The sequence below is a fragment of the Lepeophtheirus salmonis genome, chromosome 7, assembly GCF_016086655.4.
Source record: "Lepeophtheirus salmonis chromosome 7, UVic_Lsal_1.4, whole genome shotgun sequence".
Taxonomy (NCBI): domain Eukaryota; kingdom Metazoa; phylum Arthropoda; class Copepoda; order Siphonostomatoida; family Caligidae; genus Lepeophtheirus; species Lepeophtheirus salmonis.
Genome location: NC_052137.2, coordinates 30,091,493 through 30,108,652, shown reverse-complemented (window position 1 = coordinate 30,108,652; position 17,160 = coordinate 30,091,493). Strand labels below are relative to the sequence as shown.

Genomic DNA, 17,160 nt, shown 5'->3' with positions numbered 1-17,160 from the left:
TCGTCTCCTTAACTCTGTTTTCATGTTTCTTCGGAAAGAGTCCCTTGATGAGTTTTGACAAGCTCTCATTCTCATTTAGATTGTATTGTCAAAGTAGTTCAAAATCTGTCTCTTTAGTAACCTAGGATGACTTGCGAAAATATGGAAGATCTCATATGGTTTTCATAAAAAAAAACAAAAAAACTTGAAGTGGCTCTCGCGTTCTGTCTCCAACTCTCAACTAGATTGTATCCTAATAAAAATTCGGATGTTGTGGATCTCGTATATCAAAGTATTCTTGAATCTTTGTTTCTACCCTTTGCCGTAACTGACGTTCATTGCTGAGACTTGATATTTTTTGGGGAATGAGGTTTCAAATTTTTTCTCTGATATTCCATTTGTTCCAAATGATATCTCATTTTCCGTAAAACTAATAACTTTAAAAACATTTTTAGATCTGATATATAAGGTGTATTAAAAGTAATCAATTTTTTTAATCGATAAAAAAAATCTATTAATTTTTATCTCCTTGGCAATCAATCCTGTCCTAATACCTTATGAATTTTGTTGTTAGGTTTCGATTCCTTACTCTCGCTTTATACGTCATGGCCATTTCATAATTTATTCTTTTTGATAAATAAACAAAGAACTAAGTTATAAATACCCTTGCTCTGTTTCCAAAAGGACAGGAATACAATTTCTTGCATTTTATCATTTAGCCATTTTATTATTTCTATGAATAAATTTTGCTCTTAATATATAATTATATATGTAGCTACGCTTTTAATAAAATATTACTAATCAATATTTATAATATAGTATCGAATAAAATACTATGTAGATTTTAATAATATGTAATTCATTTTAAAAATAGTGAAGAAATAATATGACATTGATAGACTGAGAGTAAATAAGATATAAATGACAGTTGGTATGATTGACTTATTTGGCTTACTACCAGATGATTGAGGGCCTTTCCCCCCGTTTATTTTTGGAAGAAAGGTTGCGTGATACAATAATGGTAACGACATGATGGCAGTCATCTTGGACTCGACGATTTATATTATTTTATCCACATTTTCGACAACTCGATTCGCATCTTTGACATCAAAAATCTAGAATGGATTGACTAGACTAAAATTCCACGTGATTTAAGACCCTGAACACTATTTACATTTTCAGACACCTGTCTTGCGTTTTGTCCTTATTTGAAGAAAAACTGTCAATATCACGTATTTTCTATTTCCTGGTGTCCTACTGTGACGCACACTCAAACAACACTGAGACGAACAATCACAAAAATAGCTAAAAAGTTCTTTTGGTACGAAATTCCATCTTTTCAAATCTATCCCAGGTACACCAATAACATTTATACAATGTGAGATACACATTACGAAAGCCCTCCATCGGGAAAATAAGGGAAATTTATTGAAAAAAAAGGCTTTTTATTACACTAAGACTTGCCTGTTAAGTCCCCTACAACGATCGGTATCCACAACGAAGACGTCACAAAAAAATAAAAATATATTCGACAATATCATTTGTATATATATTTTAAAAATGATTTATTCAACTCTTAAAACAGTTGTTGATAGAGCTAACATTTTATTAATCTATATATATTTATCAAATTGGTATATTATTGTACAGGACTGTGAGTAATAAGTATCAGCATTTCCTTTTAAGCTTATGGAATAGTATACATGTATGTACATTAAGGTGTCCCACAAAAATATAATTATCTCCGAATAATTAAACAAAACTATTCACGTCTTCCCTACGGTAATATTATATAGAAAATATATATTAAGGTTTTATTTTATTCTATTCATTATAATGGTATTCCAACAAGTCATCAATTAATTCTTATTTTGTGTTCAAAAATAATGGCAAACAAGATTTGAATGATTCTTTTTAAAGGTTATTGATGTTGTTTTCGTCATGGAACTCAAGATACCAGGAATAAAGACGGCATTTTTATTTTTTCCCAAATGAGTCAATAGTATTTTGTTAAGTACTATAATATATCTGAGAGTAAAATATATTGTGCTTAGCATTTTTAAAATGCAAAACCACAAATTTAAGCAAAAATTGAACTTCCTCGCATTTTTTTATGTCAAGTTTTAATCTACACACTTAATTTGACTAATATTTTAAATGTAAAACTCATTATTTTAGCACAGATATCATTTAAAGTTTTATTTCTAAAGAATTACGATGAAAAATGGATCGTAATACAAATTAAGCTCTAAGAGCTGTAAGTGCATGAAGTATATATGAATGAAAAATGATCTATGACTCAAGTGGGAAAAAAGGGGAATAAAAGGACGTCGATAGTCTTCCATGTATCCGTTAATTAATTAAACTAGTAAAAATAAATTTAACTTTGCTTTGCCATAGAATTAGGATAGTATATTCCGGATTGCCTTTACTTTGAGAAACATAAAAATGATATTAATAACCGGGAATCTCTGGTTGTGTGTCCTACAGAGTGTTTTATGACAGATATATTTTTATAATATTTAAATGATTTACTACTACTTTTGGCCTTGAAATATCTAAATAAATTGAAAAACCAAAACTACATATTTCCAGATTCCAAAAATAATTTTGTTATTTCTGTATCTTTTTCTGAATTGGAAAAAATGTCTTGTATGTACAAAAAAATTAAAGTTTAATAAATTCCTCAGTTTTAATCACAAGAATAAAAATCATAGTTTGTCATATAAGAAAATACATGTTACTTTATAATAGACACTATCGGTTTTATTAATAAACATTAGGATGAATCAAATCCCCCTTAGTATATCAATACCAGAATAATTCTTAAAATTTTACATTCCATATTTTGTGTTTTATTTGAAATATTCATTTTTTAGTCAAAGAAATAGTTAATAGAAAAATGCTATTTAAAGACTTTCATGGCCTTTAAGTACATAAAATTGTTACTAGAACCATCTATTGAACCTTAAAAACCAATATAAAAAAAATCAGCAATATCAATTCGTTGATTTTGGCGTGATTGTTAGATAAACACAACCACACACACACATTTATGAAGAGCAACTTAACAAAATCAATATTATGAAACCTTTTTAAGATTGTAATTTGAGTAAATATGTTGTTATATTTATTAAGCTATGAAGGTTTATTGATAGCGTATGAAATGTTGTTCTCTGATGGTCATAAAACATGTACTTTATGTTATGGAAGTCATAAGGGGCGTCAATAGGTGTGGGCTGGAGGGGTTTTTAGCTTCCCCCGCCCCAAAAAAAATATCCAAAAAATATGATTCTTCAAAAAAAAAAAAAAATTATTTTTTGAAATTTTTTAAGAAAATCTATGGATTTTTGAAAAAAAAATTCAAAATTTTTTAATTTTTGGATTTATTTTCAAGAAAAATATCCAAAAACCCAGACCCCTCCTCCCCAAAAATAATTAATCCTGCGGTAACCCTTGGTTATTGCCAGATTTCTGTAGGTAAAAGCAATCAGGAACAGACAATCTCATCCCACGGCCAAACATTTATTGACCTGTATTATCCTATAATATTTGAAAGAGATACATGACAGAACTCATTTGCATTGTTTGATCTTAAAACTGTATTCTAAAATTTAATATCTGAATTACCGAGATTTTTGGAGAATAAAATTGATTTATATCCCATGGGACAATCTAAATTGTACATTTATAATAATTTACATCAAAATAAAAACAAGAGTAAGACAACTCCAGGCTCCATGCCACTAAAATATTACAGATTATGTTATCTTCTCCGTTTTCTACTCCCTTAGAGTTGTGAATAAGTGTTTACGGCCACTCCTGAGTGATATTTGTGTCCATGAGTCATAACCCGAACAATATGACTAAAGAGCTCCATCCATGCATCCTCTAACTCCTCGCTCCAAATACGTGAATCCTGAATCCGTGGTTTTGCTGCTTCGATAAAAAATGTTCCGAGGACTCCAAAGTAATCATAGGGGATGCCAGCATGCTTATGAAACATCCCTAATTTTAAAAGATACGGCGTAGCCTGAAAAATATAAATAATATTTATATAGCTATTGAAATATATGTAAACAAGTTTGTACGTAGAGGTGACAAAAATGAGAATGATTGAGCAAGGATACCAGCTGACAAAAAGAGTATAACCAACCTTAGTGTTGTGTCAGTCCTTTTTAAGGACTGAAGACTGTTACAGTTCAGTCTTGGTCCGATCCATTTCAGTCCTGCGCATCAGTCCTAAAACTTATAAAGTTCGGTCCTTGATGACGTCAATCAACTTTATTACCTACCCCAACTAAGTTTTGCCTCTGTTTTTTTTTTTTTTTTTTTTTGGTTTGTTTATTAGTTAGTTTATGTATTAATTACCAGGATTATGGCAAAACTTACAGATCGACTTTAGTTCAAGCTTGGTACAAATATTATGTATGGCCATACTAAGAGTCCATTTAATAATGCATAATCGAATATATCTTTGGAACAAACTGAAATGCCTGCCTCAATTTAATTTTAAGTGGAGATTTTGCACTCTACCGAGTGCCCATTCTAGCTATAAATTATCAACAATAGAAGAGGGTGCCCGTGTTCCAGTGCTGAATTGAGAAGAGTAGAAACAAATAATGAAGGTAGGAGAAAATAGATAATGAGAGGTATGTAGGAAGTTAAAGAGGAAGAGGAGACAAGTGAAGAAGAGAAGGAGAGATACATATATTCAAAGAAAGAAGGATAACAAGGTTTTATTTTTGTCAAAAATAGGCTTTTAATGACCTTAGAGGCCAAAATAATATCAACTGAACATATTTGCTTATTTTATATGTCTACTTGCTAAATTTCAGACTAATCTGTTCCACCATTTTGGATTCCATGGATGATAACCCCAAAAACAAATTTATAAATATATATTTGATATGGTAAAAAATTTAGAAGGGGTTCAAAAATATATGCCCCCCCCCCCAAAAAAAAGGGGGCTAGCGATGTCACTACTGCAGACTAAAGATTTTGATCTATACAGCCTTTCTATGCTGATCCTCCCTTTGTCGCCTCTATCTATATCGTATAAAAAAATATCTCACTTTATCCAAACTTTCTATCCGAGAAATGGTTTTTTCAATGACTTGCATAACTTTGATGGAGTGCTCATGGAGTAACTGCACCATATTTGTATTATTTGATAGCTCCTCGAGGGGTACATTTCGGAATGTAGGGAAATAATCCTGGGTCTGAGGATATTCTTGAAACAGTCGAATAAAAGCCACTGTCATAAAGGTCCTTTCATTCTCGGTCATTGTTCCAATAGAGCCATAGCAAAGTGCAGACTCTAAATCCGAATAAATTACTTTCCATGAAGAGCGTAGAATTTCCACTTGCCTTGGACTAAAAGTGATGATCTCAAGCTCAGGCTCCACTAAAAAGTAAAAAATTGGAATTAGGTTTCGAAAATAAATAAATAAATAAAATAAGAGTGATTATCTCTCTTACACATTGCAGTTTGATCATCTATATTGTTTTCTCCTGACATTATATTAGTTTCATTGTTGTATCCCGCGGGTGGAGTCCGTCTCCGAGCGGATCTTCTTTTGGAGGATTTAATACTTTTTCTCTTTTCTTTAAAAGTTTTTGTGTTTTTTTGATTATCATCTTGTGGAGACACACCAATGTTTTCACCATCTGCTCCTTTGGATGGGCAATTCGATAATGTTCCTTCATTTCTTTCGTTGTCGTTGTGAATAAAGTTTTGGAGGAGTCGTCGAAACATTTTACACGCGTATGATCTGGAATAAACATTTATATATGTATTATGTCAAAATAAAACAATTAAAAATAAAAAAATTAGGGAAAGAAGGAAATCACAATTTAAAATCCAATATTTTATATACATATATTGAGTCTAATATGCTGATTCGACTCAAATTTCTAGAATAAGTTAAGATACCAATGAATTTAAATATAGTTTATAACCTACTAGTACAACGCATTATTCGAAGTTAGAAGGCATAGACGAACAGATAGATTTTGATTAAATAATATGGAAGATAACTCACTAACAAATCCTTGCTATTATTCTCCGTTGTTCATGAGGACACTCACACGTTGCCCAATATTTTATAAAGATATTTGAGTCAATTGTCAGGGGCGTTTGCAGGGAAAGACTGTAGCCACCAGCCCAAATTAAAGAATTTTTGATTCTGACTAAAAAATTTAATATTTGTATTTTTTTTTCAAACAATTTAACATTTGTATTGTTTTTTCAAAAAATTTAATACTTCAAGTTTAATTAAATTTTTCATTTTTTCCCCCCAACATTTAATTGTAGTAAATAGGTATAAAATTTTGAAATTTTCTCCGAAAAATTTAATATTTGAAATTAAATTTTGAATTTTTTTTCCAAAAAAATTCAGTTTTGTCCAAACAACTTTAGATTTGTGAATTTTTTTTCCAAAAAATTTCATATTTTGTAAATAACATTGGATTTTTTTGAAATTTGTCTACAAAAAATATAATATTAGATTTTTTTTTCCCTAAAAATTTTATATTTGTTATTTATTTTCCCTAAAAATTTTATATTTGTTATTTATTTTTAGACTTTTTTTTACAAAAAATTCATTTTTTGGAAACAACTCTGAAATTTTGAACTTTTTGTGAATAACTATGAATTTTTCAAATTTTTTTCCCAAAAAATTGTAATTTTAAACCAAACTGTTCCCCCCCTCCCAATATAATTCTGCAGACGCCCGTGATTGTAGCCTTAATAGTTAAATTTGTGGGATGAGTTTAAATATCTAATAATTTTAATTTAGTTTGAAACCTTTAATTGATTAACGATACTTATATTGTCCCGAATATCCACCCATTCAAATAATATAGAAATATTTCGGTTATAACTATGCGTTTTAATTGTAATCATCATTTGTGGGATGAGTTAAGATACTAAATAATTACAGTTATAGTTTAGAACCTTTGTTAAAGTTATTAGTTAAGTTACCCCCATATGATCAATTTGGGGGTTTTTTTGGGTTTTTTTCCTCAACAGCCGATTAATTATGTCTAATTATTTATATAAATATACAAATGAAAAAAATGAATATATAGAAGGAAAAATGCGTTTGTAAAAACATAATTCAACATTATAGTTAAAAATTAATTTCCTTTAATAGTATCCTATACCCGGACCTAAATAATACATTTTTATTTTCTTTTTAACTGCCTTAACATCAAATTTAAAGTTTTGAAATGTCTTGCAGAGATTGATGGATAAAATTTGACCAAATATGCGGCAAAATCCCAATTCCTTCCGTGCAACTGTGGAATTTTGAAGGAAACCATTCAATATCTTACTTCTGCTGAAATCATTATTCCACGTATATCATCTGGCTCAATAAGTTTTTTTCCAGATAATTTATGTGCCACATAAGCTTAGACACTACTGAGGGCAACATTCAATGCCTTTTCTTCCTCAGTATTGTTTAAGTGACTAGAAGTAATACCAAATAACATTGTAGCTTTTAAAATATTGGACTACATTTCCTTCAAATTCAACCCCTAAAAACTTATTGACTATACAGAAAGAGAGACAGTCAAAAAAAGTGTACAGTCTATTATTAAACATTTTTCAAAGTCTTTGCATGGCTTAATATAACTTATGATTAAAATGGAATGCTTACTTCCATCAAATTATAAAAGCCGTGAGTGACACACAATTATAATACAGTACCTTGTCTTTAATCATGATGCGACATGTCTGGGAAGGGGTTCCGTAAACAGTAACCTTTCAGTTCTGTGAATTATGTTTTTTTTTAAATTCAGGTTAAGGCTCCGATGCACGTATGAAAATACCCAAAGGATGACTAGGATTAAAGCTAACAGCATTTTTTGTTACTGTACATGTATAGTTAGAATTTAAGTGCCACTTTTTAATTCATTTGAAAGATATCTTTAACTTGGCGTTTTTTTAGTAGATTTTTTAAGAGATGAACTGATGATTAATTTTGGAGTAAGGCACCAACAATTCTCTTAGTTGGAATGAAGAGAAAAAAAAACCACAATTATTTCAGTATACAAAAATATATATGACTTCTTCTTGGGAGACTTTTCAATTGTAACTCTTTATTTTCTTTGTATTTCGTAAGAATTTTACGAGTAAATCGTAAAGTTAAAATAAAATGAACTATATAAAGATCTTCATTTTATATGTCATAAAGTATCTGCAGCTCTCAGTGTTTTATTTCCTTTGGTAAATGAGTCAAATGGCTCTTTGAGTGTAAAAGGTTGCCAACCGCTGCACTAGAGAAATACATCCGCTATTTTTGACATAGCAGGAAAAATAGTCGATATTAACTACGAAATATATTAATATATTATGAACTGTTGAAATTTATAACAGATACTCTTTGACGAATATAAAATATGATAGTATTACATATTTTTAAATGAAGAGGATTATTTTAATTTGGCATTGATGAGCATTAATGGATTAATGTATAAGATGTCATTGACATTTCAAGTAAGATTAGAGATGGATATGCTTTAGGTATAAGAACAATGCGTATTAAAAAAAATAAATAATAATAGCTGGGAGATACTCATCCTTAAAGATGTCAAAAGAGTATACACTCTCGTGAGTCTAAGTCCAAAAGAAAAGTAAAGGGATGTGCAACAAAATGTGGACTCTAGCCGTTATTTCAAAATACCTCGATATATTTTTTTATTTTCAATAATATCAAAAATATGAAGTCAATCCCAAGTCTCTTAATGGCCCTAGCAGCCACGTAGAAGTTGTTGGTAAGGCGATTCATCGATTTGGTGGGGGTTCTCCTTGATTTTCTTCTCCAAGCTGGACAGGAACTACGGATCCCTCTTTAAATTGTGCCCTTCACTTCCTGCTTTCCTGGAGAGGTTTTCTTCATGATTCTTCATCTTGGTTATCTTGAAAAACCTGCAAGACTTTACAATGTTCATAATCCTCGCCACCTCAACTTCAGCATCAAGGAAATCTGAGATGCACTGCCTTTTTGCTCACTTATGATGTGTCGAAATGATTAGTACTGTGCTTTTATGAACAAAAGATGGCTGAATCAGAGTGTCAAAAAATAATCACAAAGCCTTACTATATATTAGATAAATTTAAAACTCATTAACAGTCCACGTTTAGCTGCCCAACCCTGTAAATGTTCAGAATAATAATGGAGGATATATTTGATGACTGAGATCACTTTACAAACGAAATAAGGATAAATAATTAATAAGAGCATAAATTAATTCCGGGTTACCAAATTATAACTTTTATAAAATTTATGCTCAAAGAGGATTTCGACAATTTTCTTATCCCTACCCATCCATGGTCCTCACAGTGAGAAATATGTGATGAGATTAGAAAGGCTGGTGATTGCTTGTACTTTTAAAAAAAATAAAACTTTGATAAACTACTATTTTGAGATTTGAATAGGAAAATTGGTGATTGCTTGTACTTTTTAAAAAAAGTAATGAAAGTACCCTCATCCAGAATCAAACGACACTCAATGCCCTCATCCCACATCAATAACATAATTGCATATAATCAACATCTGACTCATAATGATTTTGGTAGCTCTAACTTTAATCTCCGACCTCTTAAAGATGTTTTTTCATGTAATATACATTGTTTAGCGTAGAGAACCCCAAATTTTTGAAATTTATGGAGAAATTCGTTGGTAGAACCGTCCTTAGTAGAAGGACGGTTCTACAAATATTAATGAAGGTTGTTAGCTAGGATTAAATCTCTAAAATTAAGCGGGAAATGGGAGAAAAGGATATTTTCTTAACTGTTGATGAGACTAAAGACAATCAGGAATGATCAACAACAGCTATATTGATGGGTCCTTTGGGTGACCGTTTCTTGTGTCGTCCTTATTTTATCAACACGATAAGATATAAAAGTTACTAATACTAATAATATATCGAATTTTGTGGTTCAGAGTTTTTAAAAAAATATTCCTTTAATTGGTCATATGGAGTTGCACTGATTAAGTATAAGTAAACACTTATATTTACTCCATCTGCCCGAGGAATTTCCTTTATGTGAAATTAATTCATATTTCGATATTTTAAATTATAATTAATTAGTTACAAAACAAAACAAACCTGAGATTTGTAGCTTAGGTACACGTCGAGAAAATTACATTTGAACGTGATCGACGAATTTCTATTTGCGTCCCCCAAGCAGTTGGGCGTATCTAGGACCACCGTCTATGCCATCAGCAAGTATGAAAGGCTCGGTCAAAAAGGCCTAACTGGACCAAGAAGAATGAAAGAAAACAGCCCGGGCAAATTCCCTCAATTCCAAGAGGGCCCATGCAAGTGATCACGGGATTCCACACTAGACTTTCCAGAGACCTATCAAAAAAAGTGGGTGGAAAGAGCCTTGTAAGGTTGACACAAGCAATGAAAAGAACCTATCCCCTTCTTGCAAGACACTTTTGCATTAGTTTTTGATCTCTTTTTTGACACTTTTGGCTCCCCGACAGCCCTTTTGCCGGACCCTCTTCGACTACATCTTTTCGGTACATGTCGAGGGGAAGGTCTGCAGTGTCTGTCATCCAAATACTGAGGTTATGAGAGAGTACTAAGCCCGCAGCGGGTGCCAGACCTTCCTCCTCCTCAGCATCATTGCCGCAAAGGATTGCTACATTAATGAATAAGAGAGCTCAAACACAAATCTATTTATACTATTAATTTTGTTAAAATTCTATTATTAATTAAAAAAAATTCTTGTTGAATTTTAAAATTTAAAGAGTTCAGATTTTAATGGACCACCCGGTATAATGTAACTGAACGTGTACGTACAGACTTCCCAAAATAATCGATATCTCAAAGAACAGAATCCGACAGTAAAACTCAAGATAAGGTTTCATATGGTAACAACAAGATCTGGTTGAAAAGTTAAATTGACTAAATATAATAGTATTTGTTAATTACAAAAATCCTATCTATTACTCCATAATTTAAGGGGTGGAAAACTCTTTTGGGGTTCTATAAGTAATCCTTGTTTGCTCTCCTTTGTGTATTTTAGATTATTATTAACAATGCAGTAAATCCTTTTTCCTGTATAATGATCACTCAAAATTTTTAAGCTCTTCTAAGAAAATCTATAAATATCTCAATAACATGGATTGCATCAATTCTTTCGAATTTATTAGAGACTCCGATCCTTCGACTTACATCTATAATTAATCAACTTACAAATTCTCTTTAATTGTAAAGAACATATAGAATATATACAAATGTATACATTCATATCCTTGCTATTATTAATATAGACAATAATACTATTAATTAATTAATTATTCCTTTTGTAAATGAAATATGAGAACAACAACCAAAATACAACCTTTTAAATTACAAGACTATATACTAGATTTGGGCTTCCGTCTGAAAATTCCAGACCGGTTTGAGACCGTTACGATTTTTTGTGTACTGAACTCACTAGGTCTTGATCGATCTTACAAAAAATGGGCCTCATTTAAAATTAGTACTAGACGGATTCTATAGATAAATTGTTGATGACGTCTGCATATATATTTTGATATCAGCCCATGTTTACAAGGTCGTTCAGGCAAATCCAGACCCTAACAATTGGAAGATTTTTTTTGGGAGGAGAGAAAGACGTTTCTTTAGATCAGCTACAATCAGGTGTCATATAGAAGGAAGAAGAAAATGATATTAACAAGGACATTTGATAGAATTCCTCCAATGTTGATCTCCAATTCTACTCTGAGTTCAACAAAGACTTAAAATTATAACTCTGCAACAAATCGTCAGAGGATAATGCTCGGTTCTTTATGAGCACACACGAATGTTCAATTGAATCTATTTTGGAAAGAATGTTCATAAATCAGGAATTAAATGATAATGAAAACTGCTAAGGAAATGAAAAATCATTCTTCAGATTACTAATTTAAAAAAACTGGGCAAGCTAAAATATACAGCGGATTTTCATTACTGGGATATACAACCCATGATATACAGGCCACATTGCAACTCGCCTAATATTTAGGTGCGGCCCACTAGTATTTTTTTGCGAAATTGTAACAGTACCATAACGCCCATAATACGTACAAACATACTTGAAAAATATTTGTAAGGGTTGCCAGATTTGTCTTTTTGAGGTAGTTTTGCCTTGAAATATCAGACTTGGCCTTTCATACTAATTGTCCTAAAGTTGGAATCGGTCTATAAAAAATCCCTCAAGACATAGCAAAAAATATATTCGGTCTTGGACTTAATCTGAACCCTATAAATGTGTTTAAACCGGGACCTTGCCTCTTTCCTCAGAGCCGTTTTAGAATGCACAAATTAAAGCCTTTGAAGAACTTTAGTCTGGACGGGTTTCTAACAAAAATTTTGTAACAGTCAGTTCCATTTAAAATTTGGTCTACAACATTTCTATAGATAAATAGTTTATGCGATCATGTGTGTTTCAAAATTGTGAACATCGACCTACAAGAACGTCATTTGAAGTTAAATGTGTTGTGCAGGGTCGTTTAAGTAAATCCGGATCACATTTAATTGCATTCTGATCAATAAGGGAATAAAGTAGAGGCTTGAAATTTTATTTACAAGATATGATAATACAAAAGAAAAAAAAAATCCTTCGATGTGTCTGCCATCTTCGCCAATCATTCGCTTGATACGAGGCCTAAATGATTTGCAGACCTTAACCACGTCCACGGGGGATACTTTGTCCCAGTTCTTGGTAATCGATCCTTCAAAGGGTCGATGCTGTCGCGTGAATTGAAAAAAAAAGAAAATAAGTTATATAATAATACATATATTGATACCGAAAAAATCGGTCAACTATTTGAAAAAGATTAAACCTCACTCTACAGTCTGATATCGTGCTCTGGACCAAAATATTGGTGCAAATCATTTCAGAAAAAATCAATTCTGACCAACATGAATAAAAAAAATCATTCTTGAACCGAAGTTCAACCTAAATCTAACTCTATTTATAGTTAATTATTCAAAAGCAATTATGATGATGATTTTTTATTATATAATATTTTCTTCATAGCTGTTTATGCCTATAATTATAGTTTATAAAAAATGTTAATAAAGATAAATCAAAGATGCATTCATACATCCTTTCGTGGTCTCTTCATAATTATATATACGAATATATATATAATTTATAAATCCATTTAACGAACCTTTTCATGGTTTGTATGTAGATAGTTCTTTTTGATGAAAGTTTTTTTTGCATATATAGATACAGGGTGCTCAAGATAAATTGGGGAAATATTTAAAGGCGTAGAGCAAACGAAGTAAATGGGGTTAGAAACATAATGTGTTTCTATTATTTGAAAGCTACATTTAATCTCTCTTGATAATCTCGGCCACAGGGTGTAATATGTATAAATCAATTTTCGAGTCCGGACTCATGTCTTTTTTAATGGACCTCGGACGGGTACTGATGACTCGAACTTTACTGCCAAATTTATTGACTTTACCTCTATTCTGTTATACATAATATTATTCAAAAAACATACAAAAAAGAAATATTTAGTAAAAACGTTACTTAATGGGGTCAGAGTAAACTGCTCATCCCAACTCCTACCGTTATAGAATTTTGAATCGACTCATGATGAAATTCAAATTTATGGGCACTAAAATGTGGGGATTTTTAAATTGTTACTTTCAAGTTAATTTCCTGTACAAATCTGCAAATTTTTTATAACCTTTCTATCTATTAAACGACGTCGTCTAATCCTACTTTTTTATCGATTTGTAACCGTTATTTTGTCTCCAAAATTAAGCTCAAGTAAGTCATATTATCTACATATATAAATAACTATGCACAGGTATCGTTGGAACTGGCATTATTGAGCCGATTTATTTTTCACAAAATTCACAAGAAGTACTTTTACACCAAATTTTTCCTTGAACCTTCCTTGAATTTAATTTGAATCTGTTAAGAGTCATGGGTAATATCTACCATCTAATACACAACCTAAGTTTGGTTCTCTAAATATACTTTCTGAAGACGAAAAAAGGATTAAATACATTCTGAAAAAAAGGGAAAATACTTCACAGAAAAATAATTTATTTGATTCACAAAAATTCTGATCATGACATCACTGATCGAATGCAAAACTTAACAGAATAAAATCTTTCTAATATCTTGATTTGTCTATATAATATAGCAAAATTTATCAATAAATTATGGTTGATATAAAAAAACACAAATAAATTAAACAGTCCTTTTAAAACTGTCCTTTTCTTTAAATACAAATTGCTCAATTTCGATGATTTTGTTGCTCATTTTTCAAAATTGTAGCGCTCTTGTTTTGCTCATTTTGGTCAAAAGATCCCTAAAAAATCCTAAGTCTACTCATCATCAATGATATTTTTTTCCAAATTTACAATGAAATCCTAATCCTTCGGGCAGTTAGATCTCATATTGGGATCAGCACGCTTTGGTGTTGATTTATAATCACTTCCAGACTCTTCCGTTCCTTCCGGACTCACCAGATAAAGGACTTGTCCAGGTTTAAGAGGTTTGCAGTCTCATCATTGTTTTGTCCTGTGAAGATTGTAAAAAAGACTCTCTGCCTTTTCCATGATTGATGAATAAACACTTTGTTAATTGATGCCAATTTTTTTAAACTGACACCAAACACTTATGGCTAGCCGCCAAACCAACAAACAACGTTCTACCTGCTCAAAGTTTTTGTTAAATAACCATCGCACACTATATACGAAATATGGCATTAAAAATATACAAAGTAGTCACCATATAATTCTTAAATGCAATAATTGATACAACTAGGCACAATGATAAATATATATAGTTCTGATTAATTATATGTCGTTTGAAGGAGGAGAAGATCATTATTAGAATGTGATTGAGTCTAAAATAGATTGAAATTTGTTTTATTAATGAGATGTAATATGTAGTTATATTATAGGTATATTGCTTCAATCATCAATGATGGTTCTCATACAACTAAGTCTATATTCAATTAAACATAAAGATATAACAGAAAACCATCCATTGAAAGTTACATTAACTTTGTTGTGTATAGCATGTATCGGCAATTATGAGGTACTAAAAGAAGACTAAAAAGCTCTATAGTGATCTAAACATTAAACAGTTTCAATCATATTGAATTAAAAATTTTAAAGATGATGAAATCTTTCAAATACAGAGTATTATAAAATTTATCAGGGCCGTCCACAAGATAATATATATATTTTTTGATTTTTTTTCAAAATAAATTCAAATATTAATTTTTTTTTGAAAAAATCCATAGCTATTCACATAAAATCAAATTTTTCAAAAATTTGTTATGAAAATAATCATATTTAATATACATTTTTTGAAAGGTATTTAAAAAATCTAAAGTTATTCACAAAAAATTAAATTTTTTGGAGTAAAATCTTAAAAATTAAATTTCAAATATTAAATTTTGTCAAAAAAACCTTCAAAAATCTACAGCTTTTTACATAAAATTAAATTTTTTAGATTCAAAATTTATATTTCAAATTTTTTTTTTTCTAAATATAATTTTCTTTATATTTATCAAATATTATATTTTTCAAAAAAATTTAGTATGAAATTTTTGAAAGCCATTTCAAAAATCACCATAGCTATTCACAAAAAATTATTTTTTTGGAGCAAAATATTACAAATTAAATTAAAAATATTAAATTTTGTCGACTAAACCTTCCCAAATTCATAAGAAATTTAATTTTTTGGAACAAAATCTCTTAAATTAAACTTCAAATATGAGATTTTTGTATAATATCAAATATTATATTTTTTCAAAAAAAATTTAAATATGAGATTTTTTGTAAGTTATTTCAAAAATATTCAGATATTCACATAAAATTAAATTTTTTGGAGCAAAATCTTAAAAATTAAGTTTCAAATATTAAATTTTGTCAACACAACCTTCCCATAATCGTGACTATTCACAAGAAATTCAAAATTTATATTTTAAATATTCAATTGTTTGGAACAAATTTTCAAAAGCCTGCAAATATTTACAAAAAAAAAAAAATTATATTTCAAATATTAAATTATTTTGAACTTTAAATCCACAGTTATTCACAAAAAAAAACTACAAATTTTTTGCTCTGCTGTATAATTTGCCTGAATGACAAAAAAGTTTTCTAGTAAAATGCAGAAATTCCTTAATTTGTTTATTGACAATTTTTTTTTTTTTGAAAAAAATGAATTTGATGGTTGAGTAAAAACAATAATCACACTCAATGAGAAGAATTTTCAAAGTGCTCTCTATGAAGAAACATATCTCCATTCAATGTATCATAGTGGTTTGGGCAGAGTGTCTCCTAATTCATATAACATAAAAATAAATAGAAAATGCAATTATTTCCATACATTCTTATAGTATATTACATACAATGCAGATAGGAAAAAGAGATGCCAAAGGATTTTGTGAAATATTGACGTCATTTTAGGACATTATGTTGCATCCTTGGTTTACTAAAAATAATATGAAAATAAAGAATTTGTTATTAAAATAAATTATGCACCCATCACAACAAAAGCAAAATGGAATGATTTTTTTTTCTTCAAAATAGAATCCTTTGTATTCTACGATGAGTAATCTCAATTTCATTCAACAACATTATTTTCTTATTTTTCAACAAATTATCTTCAACTTCTATCAACAAATTATTACTATTAAACCTTTGGCTCTTAACACTAAAAAGAAATAATATTGCTCATTGTCAATGTGATTTAAACAACAAGCTACAGACTGCCACACCACCTTTCGGATATTTTTTGATTCACTCATGTTTGTTTGTTCCCTATTGTTCACATCTTATCAAGAAATACTTCAAAATAAACCAATCCATGCTTAGGGCACTGATAAAGGGGGAAAAAGTAGAAATATCGACAATTTCTAAAAAAATACAGAGTGCGTCGACAAAATCTGCCGACATTACTCCACCAGCTGATGTCTGATCCGTCTGTTTTTGTTGTTAAATTTTTCCCGGATCATAGGCTTCAGTTATAGCATCATTTTAAGTGCCCAAGAAAAGTCATTATGTTCAATGAGAGAGATCGTAGGTGCGCTGCTATTCAGATTATGCTTAGTGATCACATGAAATTAAGCAATGTTGACATCTCTGGCCTTCTGTCAATGCCAGTTAGAACGGTCAAAAGTCTCAGGAAGC

General features: G+C 30.2%; 1 protein-coding gene across 1 annotated transcript in view; it reads right to left on the bottom strand.

Annotated features, from left to right (window-relative positions):
* Window positions 1–1,527: 1,527 nt before the first annotated feature.
* LOC121121647 (uncharacterized) overlaps window positions 1,528–17,160 on the bottom strand; it is a 90,865-nt gene continuing 75,232 nt past the window's right edge. Inside the window, exons 2-4 of the mRNA XM_040716616.2 lie at window positions 5,461–5,753; window positions 5,055–5,386; window positions 1,528–4,012 (exon numbers count right to left, since the gene is read on the bottom strand). Coding sequence (XP_040572550.1) covers window positions 3,770–4,012; window positions 5,055–5,386; window positions 5,461–5,737 — 852 coding nt within the window. The 5' untranslated portion in view covers window positions 5,738–5,753 and the 3' untranslated portion in view covers window positions 1,528–3,769. The remainder of the gene's footprint in view (window positions 4,013–5,054; window positions 5,387–5,460; window positions 5,754–17,160) is intronic.